The sequence below is a fragment of the Pleurodeles waltl genome, chromosome 10, assembly GCF_031143425.1.
Source record: "Pleurodeles waltl isolate 20211129_DDA chromosome 10, aPleWal1.hap1.20221129, whole genome shotgun sequence".
Lineage (NCBI taxonomy): Eukaryota > Metazoa > Chordata > Amphibia > Caudata > Salamandridae > Pleurodeles > Pleurodeles waltl.
In genome coordinates, this window is record NC_090449.1 from 1,022,516,250 (window position 1) to 1,022,539,630 (window position 23,381).

A 23,381-nucleotide genomic window follows, 5' to 3' on the forward strand; every position below is an offset into this window, starting at 1 on the left:
AGCAGAACTGTGGGTTGTGTTTACTCTCATGTCTTGACAATTTGCCAATGTGCCTTTTTGAGGAAAGGTTGCAGCCTCCCAAGCTCAACTCAATTACACTTGCTGAGAGCTGATTCAGGTAACATGGCTATCTCCTTCCAGTATTATGGATACTCTTCCCAGTGTGTAATAGTGTATTGCATTCTGGGTGTTGTAGTCCTTTTTCTTTCTATTGAACATTAAGCCAGACGTGTTTTGGGTGGGATTGTCCTCTAATGTGCGCCCTAATGTCTTGGCCCTATACTTCTGATATGGTACTTCTACGGGGCAATATGGATTTATTAGCAAGATTTAAGGCTACACCATTCCTTGGAGAACACATATAGACATTAAATACTAATTGGACTGTATCTACAATCACCTTGGACTTCGCCCAGTTCCATAATTATCTTTTCAGTTTAGCTGGTGAAGGCAACAAACTGAATATCCTTTTTTAAATCAGATTTAGGCCCAAAGTTTCTGGGGCACAAGTCCCTTTTAAAGACTTCGAACCGTATCTGGAACCAATGATTCCAGATTACCTGTGTTTATTGGCAGATCCTTAGGTGTGTTTAGAATGAGAGAGAAATCTGGCAATCCCTCTAAATGTATCTGCTCCGAACCTACATTAAACACAATGTTTCCTTTCTTAGGGTCAAGCGCGCGCAAGCGCTCTGGACCATGTTGTAATCTCTATGTGTGCTTCTAACCACGCCCATGTCACGTCCGTCACTTTCATTAGTTCGTGGGCTTGCCTTTTAAAAATCGATTGATTCCATTTGTGAAAGGCATGCGTACGTCATGCCTTTTCCAATGCTTAGCCATCCTCGAGCTAACCGGTAAACTACTGAAAACATATGAGGCTCCATGTTTTCAGCTGGTTTCTGGACTACTTTATCTTTTCATTTCCTACGCAGCGCGATCTCGCTGGGCAGAAGTCGAGTGCTTTGCATGTCATGGCGACCATCGGCTCACATATGTGAAACCTGAGACCCATTGTTCTCCATTGTTTCCTATTGAGTAAACGCTGGGAATTTCACATTTCCAGCAGGAAGGATGCCCTTGATTAATGTAAGGGTATGCACAGCTATAAAGTGCAGTATTGCACCAACACTTTCACTTATTTGTAAAGTACGAATATAAAAAGGATTTATCTGAGTTGATTATAATTCTGGTTTGGAGATCTTTAAGGATAGATTATTCGTGTTATTGGTTGCAATAACATATTGACCTTGTGCTGTTGTTTTGTACTTAACCTGGCGCTGGTAAATAGATGGCTTTATTGAGTTCGGTGCATTCTAAACAATTCTGCTACTCGAAGTAATTGCTGTATTTTAGACACTGGTATTAGTAAGCATGAACCAAACCAAACCGTCTCGCCTGTTGTCATTGCCAATGCAGACCTATTTGTTTTGCCAGTGGTTTTGTTGATGCTGTTCAGCTTGAGCAAAAACAAAGGCATGATATTGTATATGTGTGCATGCATCATCATGCATGCACACTTATACACAGGGCCACTGGAAGTATGTGGCACGAGAGGGCTAAATTATATGGCAGGGTTGAGTAAATTATGCAGGAAGAAAAGCCAAATTATGTAGCATAATACAGCACTTTTTGTGATAGTATTACTTCGTTATTTTGTCATTTTTAGGGTCGATCCTCTGAGTGCATGTGCTAGCGCATGCATCTCGCTTACAAGACATTCTTGTGTTCAGTAAAGGGCTCGGAGTCCGCTGGTCGCTCGTCATTTGTCAGTTTGTGTGGCACTCTTCTTTACGGCTTCCTAAATCGTCAAGGCACGCCTGGCATCTTTCCATTCCTCTATGTGGAGCAGGGATCAATTGATTTCAATTTAATTAGTGCCCGTCCGCTGCTCCTGACGTGATCGAGGTACTAGTTTGTTTAAACCTCCCGTGCCCCGTAAACAGAAGGCTTGTGACTTGCAAAAAACGTGCCCAGCAGGACAAACAAAATTGCCCAGTTAAATTTTTTTAAAGCTAACTTTATTTTATTTTGTTAACTCGTCTTTCCTCAGTTTACACTCATGTTTTTTTTTGTTTTTTGCTTGTGGGCGCTGTTGTCAAAAGATGACAATTTAACTTTTTCGAAATATGCAAGACTTACTGCATTGCAAATGCTTGTTACTCTTTGTAACACCGTTTGGGCATTGGTTGCACCTCATTAGTACCACTTTCATCCCAAAATACAGCAATAAGCAACAAAAAGGTGACAAGACCAGCTTTGCAAAAGGCCTTTCCTTGTGCAGCGGCAAGTATCACTGCATTTTTAGTAACTTTTGAAACTCTTGAGCTACAAACATTTTTTTGGGTTAAATTCTGAAGATTATGCAGCAGATGATGGATTATGTGGCAAGTGCGCCAAATCTATAACTATGAAAACATCGCCACATCATTCCAGTGGCCCTGTTTATGCATCATGAGGCTATGTTCGCTACCACATGATGAGATATACACATACATCTATCACTTCACATGTGAGCACACATAGGCTCATATTTATCAAAAGTCACGCTAAAGTGGCTCTAACTTAACTCCATATTTATATTTTGATGTTAGACCCGTCTAACGTCAAAATATCAGAGTTAGCATCATTTTCTGGAAGCACCAACCCACCTTGCATCGTTTTGGCGACAATGACATGCAAGGTATGCGTTCCTTTCCAAAAAGTAACACTAGCCTCCTAGTGCCATATTTACCTCCCTACACTAAAACCACGCACACCTAGAAAGCGGACCCAAAAAATGACGCTATGGCTGATTAGCGTCAAATTTTAACGCTTGGTCAGACCAGGCATTAAAGTAAAGTTAGGCACATTTTCTTGGGGAAACACCATGGAGTCCACCATGGTGTCACTATTTAGGGCACATAGATGCCCATCCCAATCCCCAGCATCACCCCTCCACCCACACTACAGGCACACTGCGGGTGGAGGGAGCACATCCCAGGTAAGTATATGTGCTTTACTGTTATGCGCCACTGAGGGCCACTTACATGTGACCGCCTAGCGGGCACTGGTTTTGTTGGGTTTGTCCTGGGGTCACTGGTCCCCTGTGTTGGACATTGTGGTTTTTGTACTGTCTCTTGTCCATACTTGGACAGGCGTCATTTTTTGGCTGCTTGTGTGACCAAATAATGATGCTAGGCTGACTAGCAGCAGATAGTTTGCCGCTAATCTGTCTAACTTCATTTTTTGCCCACTAGCGCCATTTTTCCTACCGCCGTCCACCCCCGGCCAGCATAATTTTCTACGATGCTAACCATTCCGTAGACCATCGTGCGTCATTTTTTAAATATGGAACACAGATGGCATTAGCCGGCAGTACATTTTTTGACGCACAACTGCGCTCGCGCAGTTGTTCAGCATTTCTCATAAATATGTCCCTCTGTATGGTATGGCACCATAAAATGCATAAAAGCTCATGAAAAAAAAAGGAACCACCTGGTAGATGCTGCAGGGCCAATCAGACAATATATATATATTTTTTTCAAAAGAATGTGATAGATAATGTGATAGAGAGGAGCAGTGGACAAAGGTAAAGTGGGAGGCATGTGTTAAGGGAGGAAGTCAGCACTGCAGAGTGGCGGGTGCAACAAGGGTGGGAGGTGGAAAAGTGTTGGGAGGGGGTTAAATAGTTTTTTCTTTTTTGTTAAAAAGGTGGCAAGGGAAGCAATAAAAGACTTGTGGCGTGGGTGAGACAGAGCGCAGACGGAATTTAGGGGGAAAGTAGCACACAAAAACAAATGCATTTGCTTGGAGCACCAGAAGAAAAAGAAAAGTGTAGTTCTCTGGATGTAAGCAGTGGAAGAACACAAGTTATACAATCCAAACATCGTAAAGAAGAAATGCTCCATAGGTGGGACAAACAAATAATAGAGTGAAAGCCTAGTGCATACAGAAAGTCACCCAATCAAGGGAAAATTGCTGACCCCACACCCACAATATGTCTATATTTTAATGTATTAAAGACAACAGGTCTTCAACAACAGCGAGCCTAAGCTGTCCTTCAGCAAGATCTAAAAAGGGGATGGTCCTAATTGTGATAATTCTGAACTAGATATGTTTACATTTTTTAACTGCTAGTTAATGAAATGTCTTTTTATATTTGTTCTGTTGTTTTTAAGGATGTAATTTTGTTCCAAAAGAAACATTTATAATGTTGATGATGGCAACTCGCGTAAATCAATCTTTAAATAGTTTACAAAGCCCTTGCTTTTACTTTTCTACAAATGTGCTTTTCCTGCTCGTAGTTTGGCAGAGGAAATCTAGCATGTGGAAGCCATGATGGCAGGGAGCTTCTTTAGCAAGTAACAATTGAGGGAGGACTGAGACAGAGATGGGGAGATTTGGAAGGACTCAAGAGAAGACAATCTCATCTTTGGTGAAGTTGCAAATTAAATTTGATTCACTATAATATTCTGCAAGAGGAAAGAAGGTCCATGTGTTTTGAACATAAGTATGGTGAAGCTACAGAGAACCCAAGAATTACAAACTACACAGAAAGGGATAACTCTTCCAGGAGTTGTAAGTGGTCCTTGTGATGCCCAATGAGAGTGCATATCTCTTCCCAGATGTAGCCAGCTTGGAGTTCCTCATAGTGCACACTTCGCATTACGCTGAAGAAGCTGGAGCTTTGTCCGTGACAGGGCTATGGGCTGTTGTTGATTATTCATCTGATGTATGACCCATTTAAAGGAAAAGAGAAGCCTTGGGTAGCATTTATGAAACAGTGAGCAGAGATCTCCCTCAAAGAGGTAGTTGAATGCACAATAGGGTCCTATAAATGCTTCCCCTTATTCTCCTCGTCACTCCCCCCGTCCAGGGCGTGTTAGACTCTCTTGGTGCCAGAGAGGCATTTCAGAGTTTATTTTTTTAAAGATCATTTCAGAAATATTTGTTTAATGCTTCTCAGTATTTGCCATAGCAGCCCATTTGGTGCGCTTTTAAGTTATTTGTGCTACATACTTGAGGTACTTAAGCCACAGAGAAATATTAAAACTGATGATGGTGGACACTTGAGTCACCAACTCACGTTACTAATATCTTAGCAGCTGACAGTGCCAGAATGTATGAGCGACAACATGGAGGTGACAGTCTAAATAACACAAAGGTCTGTGCTCAGATCAAGTAGGATTTTACTGGAATGCTGATTTGGGGAATAAACACCATGAAGATGGATCACCTAATGCCACTTTGTAAGATCCTTACTTAAATGATATAATACAGAATGTTGCACGTAGAGTTGACCGTAGACTGATCATGCAATGTCTTATCTTTCCAGGTGCTGGTGGGATGCCTTCAAAGACTCCAGTAGTGGTTGCCTTCTTGTTTCTGCTTATTAGCATTGCTGTCATCATAGCTATTGCATTCGTCCAGATCCACAAGAAAGAGGTCTTCTCTCCAGGCCTGAAGGTAAGACCGGAGACCTAAGTTTGAAAACATAGGACTGAATCATTGCTCCACTCCCATCTTGACCTCTTGATATGGTCTTTCTAAACCCCGCCCTGTAACCTTATGAGAGCCCACTCTGATACAAAACGTATTGGCTGTCACTAATGGAAATCCCTCATTTTAAACTTATCTATTGCTGGAGCTATTATTTTTTCATCTTATTTTGGCTGTTTTGCCATCTTTTTCAAACTAAACAGATGCTACTTACATTGATCCATCAGCGACTGCAATGTATTAATTCATCAGGATTTAGGATCTAGTTCTGAAAGTGTTCAGCTCAACCATCACAGTAAACTAAACCCTAAAAATCCATTATACAGTGTTGTCTTTAATAACCTGGAATAATCCTATTGCCGCAATTTCTGTTTTCAAGTATAAGGCAACATTTATTTATTTGTTTATTTCTAACACAATTTATATTGCAGTAAAGCTGTTTCTAAGGACTATAACATATAAGATATGCTCTAGAAGAGAATACAATGAAGAGCAATGAGGTAAAGGGAAGAGAGGGAAAAGATAAAAATGTGTCGCATTTGCCATAGGGCAAAGTATTGCAGATCCATCACCAGAGAAGCAAGGGGTTTTCATCAGTCTGTTTTGCATCAGTGCACTTGCCATAAAAGGCCTGTCCAGCAGGGGCAATTTGTGCACCAGTGGAGGGTTGGCCCTGTGCCCAACCCCATGCGCGGTGATTGACGTCTTACTTTACATCAAAAAGAACTAGAAATACACTGAAAAAAACAAGGGCTAAACTAACGTTATTTTTAGGAATTGTAATAATAGACTACTTTACTTTAAATAAAAACCTTAGAAATTCACTGAAAAAACAAAGCATAAAGGAACGTTTCAATTAGGTGAAAATATCAGTTAAAATATAACCAAAAACACTGACATTCACCAGTTATAGTAATTTATAACTATAACTCATGCTCTAAAGTAACTTTAACTTATGCCCCCACCATGCACTGTTAATTTCCTCCCATATTCGGACCCCCCATGATTTTGCAGCTTTAGGCGGCAAATTCTGCGGCCAGAAAAAGCTAAATTTGCGGCCCAAAACCTCAAAATTTGGATATTGTGCTATGTCACAACCTGTAACCTTGCAGAGCCTCCAGCCATACAGCGCCTTGATTTTAGGGTGTCTGATGCCACAGAGAACACATTACAGTACGAAATCTGCTCTTTCTGGCATCAGACAGCCTGCGTGTACAGGGCAGGTGGGCGGCAGTAGAGATTGAGGACATATAAAAATGCAAATTGAAAATAAATGAGTCGACATGGGGGTGTTAGGGATTAACAGGAAACCAGAGGGGGCCGAGGGAGAGGTGTACGGTGGAGGGTGGCGAGCAGGAGAGCCTTTCAAGGGCCTGCGAAGTCCACAGGAGGCACACAAACATATGAGGCGGGCTGCAGGCTAATTTCACAGGTTGGGGCTGTGTGCACATGAAAGGCAGGCAACAGAGGAAATTAACACCTCTGCTGCCTGTTGGCCTGTTGTTCATCCTTCCTTTACTGGCTCAGCAGCAGTTCAGAGCCATTAAAGAAAGGGTCAAGCCCATGTAATATTTTTACACAGATTTTGGGGGCACTTCCCGAGGGTAGGTCGCTCCCCCTGCTGCTGCAGCTCCACCAGCCCAGGCTCCTGACACCTCCCAGCAAGACCTGCTAAAACAGTAAGTACTCCCCCCGCCCTGCCCCTCGCCCAGCCCCGCGCCACTCACCTCTCTTTTCCTGTACCTGTCTTCTGCCTTCCGCTCTCTCCTCCAACCTCTCTCCGCACCTCTGCTGTCCTTTTTCCCTTCGCTCTCTGCTCCTCTTCTGCAGCCCACTTACTGCGTGTTCTGCTCTTCCTCGGCCCCGCTCCTCTTCCTCACCGCGTTCTCTTCCTGCTTCTTTTTTCATCTGTGCTCTTCTTTCTCCTCTGCACCCCGTCCTGCGTGTTCTTTCTTCTTTCTTCATCTGTGTTCTTCTCTGCACCTCGTACTGCGTGTTCTTTCTTCTTCTGTGTTCTTCATCTGTTTTCTTCATCTGTGTTCTTCATCTGTGTTCTTCTTTCTCCTCTGCACCCCGACCTGCGTGTTCTTCTCCTCCTCTGTACTTTTCTCTGCGTGTTCCTTTTCTTCCTCTGTGGCCTGTCCTCATCTTCTGGACGCTTCCCCTCTGCCTCTCAGGTCTCTCCTCTTCTGCCTGACTCTTCTTCTTGACTCTTCTCTCCGGACTCTTCTCCTCTTCTTCTTGACTCCTCTCTCTTCTCTCTTGACTCTTCTCTCCTCTTCTTCTTTACTCTTCTTCTTGACTCTTCTCTCTTCTGTTCTTGACTCTTCTCTCTTCTCCTCGTCTGTTCTTCCTTACTCCCCTCCACCTCTGTAACCCCCCCTATCTTTTCTCCCCTCCCCTCTACCTGACCCCCCCACCCTCCGCTTTCCCGCCGCCACCTCCTGCTCGGCCCCGCCCCCCTGCTCCCATTCGTCGCCCGCCTCCCGCCCCCCGCCCCCAGCTGACCCCTCCTCCCTCTGATGGCGGCCGCTGCGCAGCAGAGTCAGCGACCCTTGACCCGAGGGTAGGTCGCTCCCCCTGCCGCTGCAGCTCCACTAGCCCAGGCTCCTTACTCCCCTCCACCTCTGTAACCCCCCCTATCTTTTCTCCCCTCCCCTCTACCTGACCCTCCACCCTCCGCTTTCCCGCCGCCACCTCCTGCTCGGCCCCGCCCCCCTGCTCCCATTCGTCGCCCGCCTCCCGCCCCCCGCCCCCAGCTGACCCCTCCTCCCTCTTATGGCGGCCGCTGCGCAGCAGAGTCAGCGACCCTTGACCCGAGGGTAGGTCGCTCCCCCTGCCGCTGCAGCTCCACTAGCCCAGGCTCCTGACACCTCCCAGCAAGACCTGCTAAAACAGTAAGTACTCCCCCCGCCCTGCCCCTCGCCCAGCCCGCGCTACTCACCTCTCCTTTCCTGTACCTCTGTCTTCTGCCTTCCGCTCTCTCCTCCAACCTCTCTCCGCACCTCTGCTGTCCTTTTTCCCTTCGCTCTTTGCTCCTCTTCTGCAGCCCACTTGCTGCGTGTTCTGCTCTTCCTCGGCCCGCTCCTCTTCCTCACCGCGTTCTTTTCCTGCTTCTTTCTTCATCTGTGCTCTTCTTTCTCCTCTGCACCCCGTCCTGCGTGTTCTTTCTTCTTTCTTCATCTGTGTTCTTCTCTGCACCCCGTCCTGCGTGTTCTTTCTTCTTCTGTGTTCTTCATCTGTTTTCTTCATCTGTGTATTTCATCTGTGTTCTTCTTTCTCCTCTGCACCCCGACCTGCATGTTCTTTCTTCTTCTGTGTTCTTCATCTGTTTTCTTCATCTGTGTTCTTCATCTGTGTTCTTCTTTCTCCTCTGCACCCCGACCTGCGTGTTCTTTCTTCTCTCTTCATCTGTGTTCTTCTCTGCACCCGTCCTGCGTGTTCTTTCTTCTTCTGTGTTCTTCATCTATTTTCTTCATCTGTGTTCTTCATCTGTGTTCTTCTTTCTCCTCTGCACCCCAACCTGCGTGTTCTTTCTTCTCTCTTCATCTGTGTTCTTCTCTGCACCCCGCCCTGTGTGTTCTTTCTTCTTCTGTGTTCTTCATCTGTTTTCTTCATCTGTGTTCTTCATCTGTGTTCTTCTTTCTCCTCTGCACCCCGACCTGCGTGTTCTTTCTTCTTCTGTGTTCTTCATCTGTTTTCTTCATCTGTGTTCTTCGTCTGTGTTCTTCTTTCTCCTCTGCACCCCGACCTGCGTGTTCTTTGTTCTTTCTTCATCAGTGTTCTTCTCTGCACCCCGTCCTGCGTGTTCTTTCTTCTTCTGTGTTCTTCATCTGTTTTCTTCATCTGTGTTCTTCATCTGTGTTCTTCTTTCTCCTCTGCACCCCGACCTGCGTGTTCTTCTCCTCCTCTTTATTTTTCTCTGCGTGTTCCTTTTCTTCCTCTGTGGCCTCTCCTCATTTTCTGGACGCTTCCCCTCTGCTTCTCAGGTCTCTCCTCTTCTGCCTGACTCTTCTTCTTGACTCTTCTCTCTTCTCTCCGGACTTTTCTCCTCTTCTTCTTGACTCTTCTCTCTTCTCTCTGGACTCTTCTCCTCTGCTTCTTGACTCCTCTCTCTTCTCTCTTGATTCTTCTCTCCTCTTCTTCTTTACTCTTCTTCTTGACTCTTCTCTCTTCTCTCCGGACTCTTCTCCTCTTCTTCTTGACTCTTCTCTCTTCTCTCCGGACTCTTCTCCTCTTCTTCTTGACTTCTCTCTCTTCTGTTCTTGACTCTTCCCTCTTCTGTTCTTGACTCTTCTTTCTTCTCCTTGTCTGTTCTTCCTTACTCACTTCCACCTCTGTAACCCCCCCTATCTTTTCTCCCCTCCCCTGTACCTGACCGCCCCCACCCTCCGCTTTCCCGCTGCCACCTCCTGCTCGGCCCCGGCCCCCCTGCTCCCATTTGTCGCCCCTCTCCCGCCCCCCGCCCCCCACCCCCAGCTGACCCCTCCTTCCCCCCTCCTCCCTCTTATGGCGGCCGCGCCAAAGGCAAGCCCGTCTGCGCCCGTCCGCGCCTGGACCGCGCCCAGCGCCACGACCCCTGGCCCCCAGCACCCCCAAACCCCACAACACCGCTACGACCCCAACAACTTCCGCGCCCACAACCCGGGGCGCTCCAGTACCTGCTTCCAAGCCAACCCTAAACGCACCCATGGACCCTTCGCATGCCTCACCTGCAAACTCACCTTCCACCGCGAAACCACCCCGCCCGCCAGCCCACGCGCCAACAATCACCTCAAATGCATCCTGATCAATGCATGCTCCGTCCACAAGCACGCCGTTGAACTATGGGACCTCCTGGACTCCACAGCACCGGACGTCGCCTTCATCACTGAGACCTGGATGAACGCCTCTTCGGCCCCCAACATCGCCATAGACATCCCCGACGGCTACAAGATCTCCAGGAGAGACCGCACCAACCAAGTCGGTGGAGGAATCGCCATCGTCTTCAAGGACTCCATCAACGTCACCACCTCCACCGAAGACACCCCCCTCGCCGCCGAACACCTGCACTTACAGATCCACACCGACCCCAGGACCACCCTTAGAGGAACTCTCATCTACAGACCCCCTGGACCACGCGCCCTCTTCAGCGACTCTATCACTGACTTCATCTCCCCGCACACCCTTGCCTTGCCGGACTACATCCTCCTCGGCGACCTCGACTTCCACCTGGAACAGAACAACGACCCCAACACCACCGCCCTGCTCGACAACCTCGGTCTCAAGCAACTGGTGAACACCCCCACCCACATCGCCGGACACACGCTCAACCCCATCTCCTCCGCCAGCAACCTTGTATCCTTCAGCCACTCCTCCGTAATACACTGGACCGACCACAGATGTGGCCACTTCACCTTCCGACGCAAGACTCGCCACCTCCGCACACAACCCATCACACGCAGACATTGGAACAAAATCCCCGCGGAACAGCTTCTCTCCACTCTCAGCGACAACCAACCCACCTTCTCCACCGACCCCAATGACGCAGCCCTCAGCCTCACGGATTGGATCACCAACTGCGCAGACAACCTCGCACCCCTCAGACGTCTCCCAAAACAGACCAACACCAGGAAACCTCTTTGGTTCACAGACACCCTCAAGGAATCTGAAAAAAACTGCTTCACCCTCGAGAAAGCCAGGACCACACCGCAGAAAACATGTCTGCCCTCAAAAAAGCCACCCGCGAACACCACCAACTGATTCACGCCACCAAAAGAACTTCCTTCACAGACAGACTGGACAAGAACACTCACAACAGCAAAGAACTCTTCAACATTGTCAAAGAGCTCTCCAATCCTAACGCCAACGCCAACGCCATCACACCCTCACAAGAACTCTGCAACTCCCCCGCCACCTTCTTCCATCGTAAGATCACCGACCTATACAACAGCTTCGGACACCAGACACAGCCAACCACCACAGAACCTACAACCCCAGCCATCACCCTCAACGCCTGGACTCACATCAGCACGGAAGAGACCAAAGCTACCATGAACTCCATCTACTCCGGTGCCCCCTCGGACCCCTGCCCACACTTCATCTTCAACAAAGCCGACGACATCATTGCCCCGCATCTCCAGACCATCATCAACAGCTCGTTTGCTTCTGCCACCTTCCCGAGAGCTGGAAACACGCAGAAGTCAACGCCCTACTGAAGAAACCTACAGTGGACCCCAGCGACCTGAAGAACTTCCGCCCCATCTCGCTCCTCCCCTTCCCTGCCAAAGTCATAGAGCAACTTACCAACTTCCTTGAAGACAACAACCTACTCGACCCCTCTCAGTCCGGATTCCGAGCCAATCACAGCATAGAAACCGCCCTCATCTCAGTCACAGACGACATCAGAGTTCTGATGGACAACGGAGAAACAGTCGCCCTCATCCTCCTCGACCTCTCGGCTGCCTTCAACACCGTCTGCCACCGAACCCTAATATCCTGCCTCCGCTCCACCGCCCTGGACTGGATCACCTCCTTCCTCTCCAACCGCTCCCAAAGAATCTACCTCCCACTGTTCCACTCAGACCCCACCGAGATCATCTGCGGCGTCCCACAAGGCTCCTCGCTCAGCCCGACTCTTCAATGTCTACATGAGCCCCCTCGCCGACATCGTACGCAAACACAACATCAACATCACCTCCTACGCCGACGACACTCAGCTTATACTTTCCCTCACCAAGGACCCCACCAGCGCCAAGACCAACGTGCAAGATGGAATGAAAGACGTCGCAGAATGGATGAAACTCAGCCGTCTGAAACTGAACTCAGACAAAACGGAAGTCCTCATTCTCGGAAACACCCCATCCGCCTGGGACGACTCCTGGTGGCCCACGGCCCTTGGCACCACACCAACCCCCTCAGACCACGGACGCAACCTCGGATTCATCTTGGACCCACTTCTCACCATGACCAAACAAGTCAACGCCGTATCATCTTCCTGCTTCCTCACCCTCCGCATGCTCCGAAAGATCTTCCGTTGGATCCCCGCCAACACCAGAAAGACTGTGACCCACGCCCTCGTCATGAGCCGCCTGGACTACGGTAACACCCTATACGCAGGAACCACCGCTAAACTCCAGAAACATCTGCAGCGAATACAAAACGCCTCCACCCGCCTCGTCCTCGAAATACCCCAAAACAGCCACATCTCCGCCCACCTGAGACACCTGCACTGGCTTCCCGTCAACAAAAGGATCGCCTTCCGGCTCCTCACCCACGCACACAAAGCCCTCCACAACAAGGGACCCGATTACCTCAACCGTCGCCTCAGTTTCTACACGCCCACCTGCCAACTTCGCTCCGCCAACCTCACACTCGCCGCCGTCCCTCGCATCCGCCGCACCACGGCAGGTGGGAAATCCTTCTCCTACATGGCAGCAAAAAACATGGAATTCCCTCCCCACCAACCTCAGGACCACCCAGGACCACCTCGCATTCCAGAGGTAACTCAAGACCTGGCTCTTCGAGCAGCAGTAATCCCCCTCCCCCTAGCGCCTTGAGACCCTCACGGGTGAGTAGCGCGCTTTATAAATGTTGTTGATTTGATTTGATTTGATTTAGAAAAAAATTTGCTATTTTATTTAGCAATTCACAAAATCACGACATTCTGGGGTGTGTGCATAATACTTCATTCTTAGCATGTTTCATGACATCACTGATAACATCAGGGTGACATCTTGAATGACATCATTGATGACAACACTCTGCATGTCAGGGGTGTGATTTGTAGTTACTTTCGGTCTCAAGACAAAAAAAGGCAAGGCATCACTGGAGTGGGCACCCTACACTGACATTAGTTTAAAAAAAAAAGAAAATAAGTTGTGTCCTCAACGCTTTTGTTACTTTAAGTTAAAAAAACTTCAGAAATTCACTGAAAAAACACAGGTTGAAGTGACATTATAGTTAGTTCCGGTTATAATATCTTACATTACCTTAAAAAAAACTGAGATATTGACAGAAAACTCCGAAGGTTAAAAAGACATTTTAGTTAGGTCAAAATGTCAGTTATGTAACATTTTAATCTAAAAAAAAAACTGCAATTCACCAATTATAGTTAACTGAAGTAACTATAACTCATGCACTTAACATGCACTGCTTATGGGTTCACAAAGTACATCGCTTATGACATAGTCTATGACATCATTTACAACATCATTGACAACATCTGAAATTAGGCACGGCAAGTTATAGTGGTGGTTGCCACTGGTTATTTAAAGTTGGGACCACGTTTCCATAGGTAAAGGTTTTTTTGGGTTTGCTTATAACGTTGGCACCATTTGACAAATCTTAACAAAGTTTTCATCCACCTCAGCTCCTTCCTGGAAAGTTTCAGGGTGACCAATAAAGTGGGAGCCGAGAAAAAGCAGGGACCCCAAAATTTAATTTTCCCATTCATTTTTCCACAGGAAAATTAGACAGATCTACAGCCAAAACGGCAGTACAGAATTATACCAAATTTGACAGAATGGTAGATCTTCGTCCAGAAAGTATGCTTTTTGTAATTTGGTTTATATCTGTCCAGTAGATTTTGAGAAATTAAGGTTAAAAAACGCTCTATATTTAACACAGAAGAGGATCCACGGAGACAACAGATCTCTAGATAATATATGATTGGCTGTCACCACATCAACAAAGATGTGGTGGCAGCTATTTTAGGATTTGGGGACTATGAGGATGAAAAACTAAAAAACAAAACACACAGAGGGGCAGAGTAGAAAGACATTAGGCCAAAAACATATAGTTTTTTTTTAATCAGAGGGGTGGATTTGCTGATCTGTGGTGCTATTTGAAAAAAAAGGGCTCCTCTCATGCTTTTACAAAATAAGCCCCCTCAGGGTGGGCCAGGGCCTGGGGTGTTGCTGCTTTTTATTTTATTGGTCAGGGGAGCAGGCAGCCCCTTTCTTGAGCCTTCTTGAGGTCCCTGGCACCCCCATCCCCTTGGGACGATAGCTTAAGTTTTGGGAAGGGGGCATGCAGCCCTTTCCACGTGCCTTCTTGAGGCCCTAGGGACCCCATCCCTCGGGCTGATTTTAGTTTTAGTGAATGTGGTGTACAGCCAACATTCTCAATCCCCTAAAATACCCCAGGGACCCCCATCCACTGGGTGATTCGTTTTTTGTCAGGGTGGGGGCATTCATCCACCTCGTGAGGCCCAAGGTCCCTATCCCCATGAGTTTAATTGTGGGGAGAGGGCCACATGACCCCTCTCCTGGAGCCATACAATTTACCCCGGGGGCCTCATAACCCGAGTCTGGTGGCTGCTGCAGTATTCGGGGCAGCTCAACACCTGTGACACTGCAATTCTCTGCCCACACTCTCTTGGACAGGGAACACAACTTTGCTCCAGTCTGGCCAGGAGCAGCAAAAATGCTGCTTCCGCCTGGGAGGGAGCAAAGTTAAAAAGCCAGGTCCCGGAAGCCTAACACTGGTTGCTGGCAGGGTAGCTGGCTGGGGCCAGGGAGACCTTGGGGGCTCCCCTTCTGGCCCCCAATAACTAAGGATTTCGTGTGTGCCCCAGGTGGACACGAAGGCACCCACTTTAAAAAATAAACATGCCAGCCTAGTATAGGTGTGGTTGGGGGAGCCGAACAGGTCTGAGGGATCTTGGGGCGAAATGATGAAGGCTTATGTGGGTGTCCAGGGTGGGCACCAGGGCACCCACTTTCAAACAAAATAGACAGCTCCCGCCAGCAACCACTGTGGGTGCTTGCTGGGGAGTCAGCAGGGGTTGCAGTGGCCTTAGGGCACCTCCCCCCGGAGCCCACAGCATATGGATATTTTGTGGGTGGCCTTGGTGGGTACCGTTGCACCCATTTTGAAAAATGGCATCAGTGGTGTAATTTAGCATGTTGTGAAAGATGTCATATGTTAGTTGATAAGCCTTGCATGGTGGGGGTGTAAGTTACAGTTATCTCAGTAAACTATAAAGGACGAATTTCATTGTCGTTCTGGTTTTTAAGTGTTCGATTTTATGTCACTTCGAACACCTAACTATAACGTCTCTTTAAGCTTTGGGTGTTACAGTGAATTGCTAGGGTTTTTTTTAAATGAGAGGTAAGGTTTTATTATCATGCCTAGCCATATAATCACTTTAACCTTTGTTTTTTTCACTGAGCTTCTGTTTTTTTAATGTAAGTTAAGATTTTATTATCATATCTAACTATACCGTCACTTTACCCTTTATGTTTTTGCATGGAATTTCTATTTTTTATCGGATTCAATAAACTCCCAAGCTGTGCACAGCCTTCAGCCATGCACAGTGGGGGGTTGGATGCAGGGCTTGGCTGGACCACCAACCCACCACAGCGCAAAGATTTTGGCTTTGTGCAGCATGGGATTGGGTGGTCAAACCCCACCGCGCGCACAGCATATGGGCAAACCCTGCAGCGGGTGGCCAACCCCCTGCTGGACAGCCAGACACCTGCGGGTGACCACACTCCTGCTGTGCATGGCTTGTGGCCAGACCCTTCGCCCAGTCCCCATGGGCAGCCACCCCTCGTGGACCTCAGCCCATATTTCATTTATTATTTTTTTCATATACCTCAGTACCTCTGTGATACCGGTGCTCAAGCTTCACTGCCATGGTACCACAGTAGCATGCAAGTTTCCCCTGGTGAAGCTTGAGTGGTATAGTGGTACCATGGGGGTGAAGTACGTGTGGTGGCTCCAGCTGGTGAACCTCACAAGAGGGCCTTGCTGATTCCCACAGGAATACTGCAGTACCCACGGAACAAATTGTTGCTTTTACTTTGGCGTCTGGGAGTTTCTTTGGGTCATCCACCCCTCATAAGTGCGTGGGGATCAGGGTATCCCTACCCTGCCCCTTTTACTATATTTTAAAACATGAATTTTAAGACACAAGACCAAGATATTTTTTTTTTTATTTAAACATTTTTATTGATTGTAATGTAAGAAAGCAACACATTAAAAGGTCAATAATTGGTACAGTTGTAAACCTTGTTATCTGACATGTAATATGCAGTTATAGAGAAGTACAAGAAAAAGCTATGCATCAGAAATTTCTCTAATCAAGACTGAGTCCTTTTGTAAATGCAGATTTTTCCAAAACCGCTGAACAGATTTGCACACATAATAAAAAGCACACTTTCTGAGTAGAGTTAAAAAAAATTGCCGAATTTGTTGTATTTCCATGGAGCCGTTTTTTCTGTACCAGCGCTAGAAGAGTCCACTGGGAAATAACATTGGTAATCAACATTTTAAGACCCCCATTTCTCTTGGTCCCTGTATGATGAATCACCCTGAAATTGTTCGTATATTCCATGATCGAGGAGACGTATGGCAACGTCTTTTTTAAATGTTCCTAGTGAGCTGCTGTGCTCACTGCAGCCCCCCAGAACATTTTAAAGAAAACTTTCCTGATGCCCCTGTACCTTTTTGGGGCACCATGAGGATCTATAACTATACGTAAATTGCCCTCTCAAACCATTATAGGGTGCCAGGAGCAGTGAATATGAATTGAGCTGCTGTTTAGCTTATTTCAAATTCATGTCCCTGTCTGTTTTTTCTTTTTTTCTGTTTTTTTGTGTGCCCTGTCCCAGCCAGGGTGTCCAAGAAGTAATGCACTTTATGTATATTTTTTTTAATGGTACCACAAGGATCCTACTCCCGTTGTGATCATGCCTTTTTGTTATGAGTGCCTTGGTCTCACCGAGGCACCTACAACATACATTAGCATTGGAGGTGGTGGGGGGAGGCCCACTGCCCCTGCCAGTACCCATCCTCTGGTGCCAGCTTGAGCCAGATTGTCTTTATTGTTCCCCCAATGGGAGCAGCTTTTCATGGTGCTCCCGCCAGGTGGAAACAATCCTCTGTTCTCTGCCCGACAGAGCGCAGGCAGAGAAATAGATCTCTGCTCCTGCCTGGCAGAGATTTTCTGCCCCCGCTGGTGGGAGCAATGAAATGTTCCCTGCCCGGCTAGTTCTTTTATTCTTTAATAGCTTTGGCACTGTTCGACATATCTGCACACCACTTTGGCTCCTTCATGGAAAGTTTCACGCTGATACGTCAAGAAGGGGCTAAGGAGAAAAGGGCAGTCCCAAAACATCAATAGCCCATGTTAATTTCCATAGGAAACTTTGCATTCCAATCAGTGCTTAATTTGTAAATAAAAGCAGGATGGTGCCCAAAGCTCTCCTCCGAAACACAAGGCTGCTGCAATTAAACGTGCCAGCATAGAATACTGAGGCAGCCTAATCCTGAAGCCATCTTGGGCCTCTTTAATCCATTTACAGCCATTCCTTGCCCCTTCAGGTCACTCTTGCAGCTTTCTAGTTCCTCCCTTTGTGATGCTCTTCTGTCTTTTGCTCACAGTAAATGCTTGAGGCAGAAAAATAAGAGCCGGCTCTCAAAAATAAGTGCCGGTGCCCGCACCGGAAATCACTGCCTCAAATTAAGCTCTGATTCCAATACAGAAATATTGTATTATATTGTCCATAGCCCTTACATAACTAATAGACATATCACTTAGTGTGATCTGCTTTGCTGTGCTAGTAAGCAATCCCATCCATTTAGTGAATATTGAGATTGTTAAGGATGCATGCCCACCCCCAAAACACATCACAGTAATCGGCATTTTCAATCAGCAGTCTGACTGGGTGGTTTCCTAGGACAGCACTCAGACATTATCATATACAGTTGTTATTGAGGAGTGGTACACAGCCATGCTGGAACCACCAGTAATTCAATACACCTAAAGTAATGCCCATGGCTTGATTACTACTGTGTGCCAGATAAAACATGATTCAGTTTCGCTTGAATGGTGTTTTATCACTATTCACTCCATAGCTATTGTCAGGTGCAAAAATGAGCGACTCATGAAAATGCGAATGGAATGCATGTTTTTTCACATCTTTTTGGCTGACTGTTTTGTGCCAATCTGATGGGAAGAATGACTATTGCACAGCGTGTGCATCGGCGTCACAGAAATAGATCACGTGCTTTGCACCAGCCAAACATGCCTTGTTATGTCACACTACTTGCCTCGTGAGAGTGTTGTGCAATAATAAAAAAAATCCTTGCTAACGAGAAGGAAAGTTTTAATTCTATTAAGGACACGGAGGCAAGGAGTATGCGTAACTTTCTTCACTTTATTAATACAGCAGATTCAAAGAACAAAGAAAAAATAAATAAAGACTACGGCCCTCATTCTGACCTTGGCGGGCGGCGGAGGCCGCCCGCCAAAGTCCCGCCGTCAAGTTACCGTTCCGCGGTCGAAAGACCGCGGCGGTAATTCTGACTTTCCCGCTGGGCTGGCTGGCGGTCGCCTTCAGACCGCCAGCCAGCCCAGCGGGAAAGAGGCTTCCACGATGAAGCCGGCTCGGAATCGAGCCGGCGGAGTGGAAGCTGTGCGACGGGTGCAGTTGCACCCGTCGCGTATTTCACTGTCTGCGCAGCAGACAGTGAAATACATGTAGGGGCCCTCTTACGGGGGCCCCTGCAATGCCCATGCCAGTGGCATGGGCACTGCAGGGGCCCCCAGGGGCCCCGCGACCCCCCCTACCGCCATCCGGATCTCGGCGGTCCGACCGCCGGGATCTGGATGGCGGTAGGGGGGGTCGGAATCCCCGCGGCGGTGCAGCAAGCTGCGCCGCCGCGGAGGATTCAATGGGGCCGCGGTACACTGGCGGGACCCCGCCAGTGGTGCCGGTCCGACCGCGGCTTTACCGCCGCGGTCGGAATCCCCATTGGAGCACCGCCGGCCTGTCGGCGGTGCTCCCGCGGTCCTCCGCCCTGGCGGTCAAAGACCGCCAGGGTCAGAATGACCACCTACATGTCCTGTGAGACCCATGGTATCAGAGTCCAAATTAGTCCAATCCCAGCACAATCCACTAAATATATATATTTCATCCCTTCCTGTTCCTTTTCTTCACTGGAGGAATTTAATGTTGATCGTAATTCAAACCCAGTCCTGGCTTATTGCCTGCGTAGATTAAAAAGCATAAACCACGTTATCCAGTTCTGTAATGAAAAAGGTTTTATTACAACAAAAACCATAATGTTGAAAGAGAGTGATTTATTTCTTCTAAATAACACATTAGACTATATGCATGTAAATTAACATTTAAGTTTATGATTAGATGGCACCAATATAATTTAATTATTTATTGGAAATAACAGGTATATTTCTCCATCGGAGGGAGAGGCTCTTAATGAAAAAAGTGCCTCAGTGGGATAATCCTCACCTCTGTGACCTTAATAAAATTGAAACTTTCCTTCTCGTCAGGTAGGAAACTTTTTATTCTATGTCAGGACCAGAGGCAAGGATTATCCATGTTTAAAGCTTACTGACAATCAGAGTTGCAGCTTCTAATATTGGTTTAAAATAGAATTTTTTTAAAGTGGATTCCGATGACCAATCCACTGAATTCATGATGTCCTCTAGTCTATCGCCTACCTGAATGGCTTTAGATGCCATTGCTCCTCTCGTGGGATGTGCGCCAATCCTATGAATGTCAATACCTGCCTCTGTCGTGGTCCATCAAACCCATCTAGCGATAGAAGGGGATGAAACAGCTCTAAATGGTTTTTGTAATGCAATGAGAAGTTGATTCTCACCTGCAGGTCTGGTATCCAATGTCATGTTTTCCTATGCCTTAGTACATCCTACTACACATCATTTAGGGTGGTCTGGGAAAGCAGGATAAGATACTAATCTGATATTAGTTTTAGTCCTTCTGGGGACTGTGAAAGTAACACCTTCTGGAGTGAAGACCCTAGCTGAAAAATCTAGGGCTGTAACATCAGAAACTCTTTTGCAGGATATGAGGCATAAAAGAATAGCTAATTTAGCTGATAGTTGTTTTTGAGATAAGAAATTATTACCCTGCCATTGACAGAGAAAAGTTAAAACTACGTAAACGTCCCAAAGTCGCGAGTATCTGGGTTCTGGGGGTTTAGAAAGGCGAATGCCTTTCATTAACATACATACCCACGGGTGTTCACCTACTGGTTTGTTATCAATGGACATATATCCAGCAGAAATAGCTGATCTAAAGGAATTGACTGTACGATAGGCTAGACCCGACTGAGCAAGTTCAGCCAGGAAATTCAGGATGTAAGTAAGTTCTGCCCCCAAGGGATCGAGATGTTTGTCCACATACCAATGATTCCATCGGGTCCAAGCCGATCTATGTGCCTTGGTGGTACTTGTAGCCCAGGCTTGTTGTATGAAGTTAGTAGCTTCTTTTGAGAGATGTTCATTTTTCCAACATTCCCAGAAATCCTCCATGCCATGAGGGAAAGATGGCCTTGAAGTACTAGCAGGTGAGGAGAGCCCTGATGATCTATAAGTATTGAAGGGAATGATGGTAGTTTTATTGGGTGATCCCAAAATAAGTCCATCAATGCTGGCAACCATGCTTGAGATTTCTATATCGGTGTCACTAGCACTAAAGATGCTATTTCTCGTCTGGCCTGAGCTGCTACTCTTGGAATCATGATAAGCTGAGGGAATGCATAGGGAAGATCCTCCGACCAATCTTGGAGAAAAGTGTCTACTGCAATCGCTTCCGGGTCTGGTCTCCAGCTGGGATATCTTGTCAGTTGGTGATTCAGTCGAGAAGCAAACAGCTCTAGATTTCAAGGACCTCATCTTTCCATTAGAGCTAGAAAAATGTTCTGATCCAGCTTCCAGTCTGTGTTGTCCATAAAATACCTGGAGTTCTAGTCTGCTACAATGTTATTGGTTCCTGAAAGATATTCTGATGTTACAGAGAACTGTTTCTGAAGGCAATAATTCCAGAAATCCTTTGCTAATACTAAGAGGGCTTTCGATCGAGTGCCTCCCAGGCGATTGATGTACTGGACTGCTGATATGTTGTCCATCCTCAGGAGAATGAAGCAACACACCTTGTCCTTGGTGAGAGATTTGATTGGAAATGATCCCGTCAGGAGTTCCAGGCAATTTATATGAAGAGAGAGTTCTTCCTCCGACCATGTGCCTCCGTGAATATCTCCCCACATCTGGCCCCCATCCCTGATGACTGGCATCTGACTCTATTATCATGTCTGGTGAATATTGCTGTGCCATTCCAAGCTTTTATGTGATCTATCCACCACTGGAGTTCTGTTTTGGTTTATGGAGATAAGGAGATTATTTCTGAGTAAGTTAACCCTTTCCAGAGATGAGACGCTTTTAGTCTCTGCAATGCACAGTAATGAAGGGGACCTGGGATGATGGCCTGAACTGACGAGGATAGAAGTCCCACTATCCTGGCCAATTGGCAGAGAGATATATTTTCCCTTCTGAGAACCTTCTTGAGTGCTTTCCGAATCTTGGAAAGTTTCGATAATGGAAGGCTGAGTGATGCCGTGACTGAGTTTATGAGGAATCCCAGACAGACAATCTGTTAGGTTGGAATTAATTCCGACTTTGATTTGTTGATGACAAAGCTGAGATTTTGATGGAGCGCAATAGTCATGTTCAGATTGTATCTGAGCTGAACTAAGGATTGATCCATCAGGAGAGTGTCATCCAGATAAATAATCATCCTTATTTCCCTGGTACAAAGGAATTCTACTACTGGGCGGAGGAGTTTGGTGAAACACCAAGGCGCTGAGGATAGACCAAAAGGGAGAGCTTTGAAGTCGTACATTTGCCCTTTCCATGCAAACTGAAGAAATCTCCTGTGAGGAGTCAAAATGGGAACTGAAAGATATGCATCCTAGAGATCCAACCTGATCATCCAATCTCTCGGGAGAAGGATGTCTCTCAATAGATGAATATGTTTCATCTTGAAGTGATGATAAATTATCCACTCATTGAATTCTTTCAAGTTTATGACAGGGCAAAAGCCTTTGCCTTTTTTCTCTACTAGAAATATATTGCTCCAAAAAACTTTTGGGTGAAGTACTGACCTGCAAATGGCTCTTTTCTGTAGAAGATCCTCCGCTTCCAAATCTATAAGATTCATCTCCTGTGTTGAGAACACTAAAGATCTGGCACAGGTTTGTTGGATTGGAGATCCATAAAACTCTACGTGAAAACCCCGAACTGATTGAAGGATCCATGGATCCTTTGTTATAGTTTCCCAGTTGTGAGCAAATCTCTGAGTGTGCCCCCAAGATTTTGAGATGAAGAAGGGATAAGTTAACCAGAATTTGCTCCTGGTGCATTAGCAAATCCTCTGATGCGGTTGGTTCTGCCTCTGCCGAAACTTCGGGAGGGATAGAAGGTTTCCTGATGACCTTCATTCCAGCCATTGTTCCTTTTGGGGTATCCTCAAGAAGGGCCTTGATGGTCCAAACAGCCAGAGAAGTGACCCCTTTCTTGTCCGGACCCATCAAAAACCTTAGCAGGGAAAATCTTTTTTTTTTATAAAAGTTTGGGCCTTGTCTAAGGCAGAGAAGGTTGCTACAAACTTCCCTAGCTCCTCAACAAAAGGATCCCCAAAAAGGTTGCCCTGGTCTATAGCCCCCGCCTCAGAAGTCGCCAGTTTCCCAAGTTTGGGATCTATTTTAATGAGAAGGGTCCTCCTGCGTTCTGCTGCCAAAGCACAGTTCGCTTTCCCCCTTTGTGCCCAACCAGCGATAAGGTCAACAGATAAAGGAATTCCAGTTTGTTTATCCTGTTCAGCTAACTGGATAATCTGTGTTAGAGCGCCAACAACATCTGGAAGTTTATCCTGGCAACTCCTCCGGGATCTATCAATTCCCTTTTTTGGGTCTTTAATATATTTGCTAAAAAAGGTACATCACTTAGGATCAGTCTCAGGTGTAATTGCCACTTTGCCAGGAAGGGAAGGTCTGGGACACTGTGCTTTAAGTTTTGCCCTGACATCTTTTTCAAGGGTTGGTGAGTTTAATTGACCATGTAGTCAGCTAATCTAGGTTCAGGGACCCAT

At 46.6% G+C, this 23,381-nt stretch overlaps 1 protein-coding gene across 1 annotated transcript in view; it reads left to right on the top strand.

Annotated features, from left to right (window-relative positions):
* The window catches only part of ENTPD3 (ectonucleoside triphosphate diphosphohydrolase 3), a 163,086-nt gene that overhangs the window by 81,987 nt on the left and 57,718 nt on the right, over positions 1 to 23,381 (top strand). The window contains exon 2 of the mRNA XM_069211947.1: positions 5,318 to 5,448. Coding sequence (XP_069068048.1) covers positions 5,329 to 5,448 — 120 coding nt within the window. The 5' untranslated portion in view covers positions 5,318 to 5,328. The remainder of the gene's footprint in view (positions 1 to 5,317; positions 5,449 to 23,381) is intronic.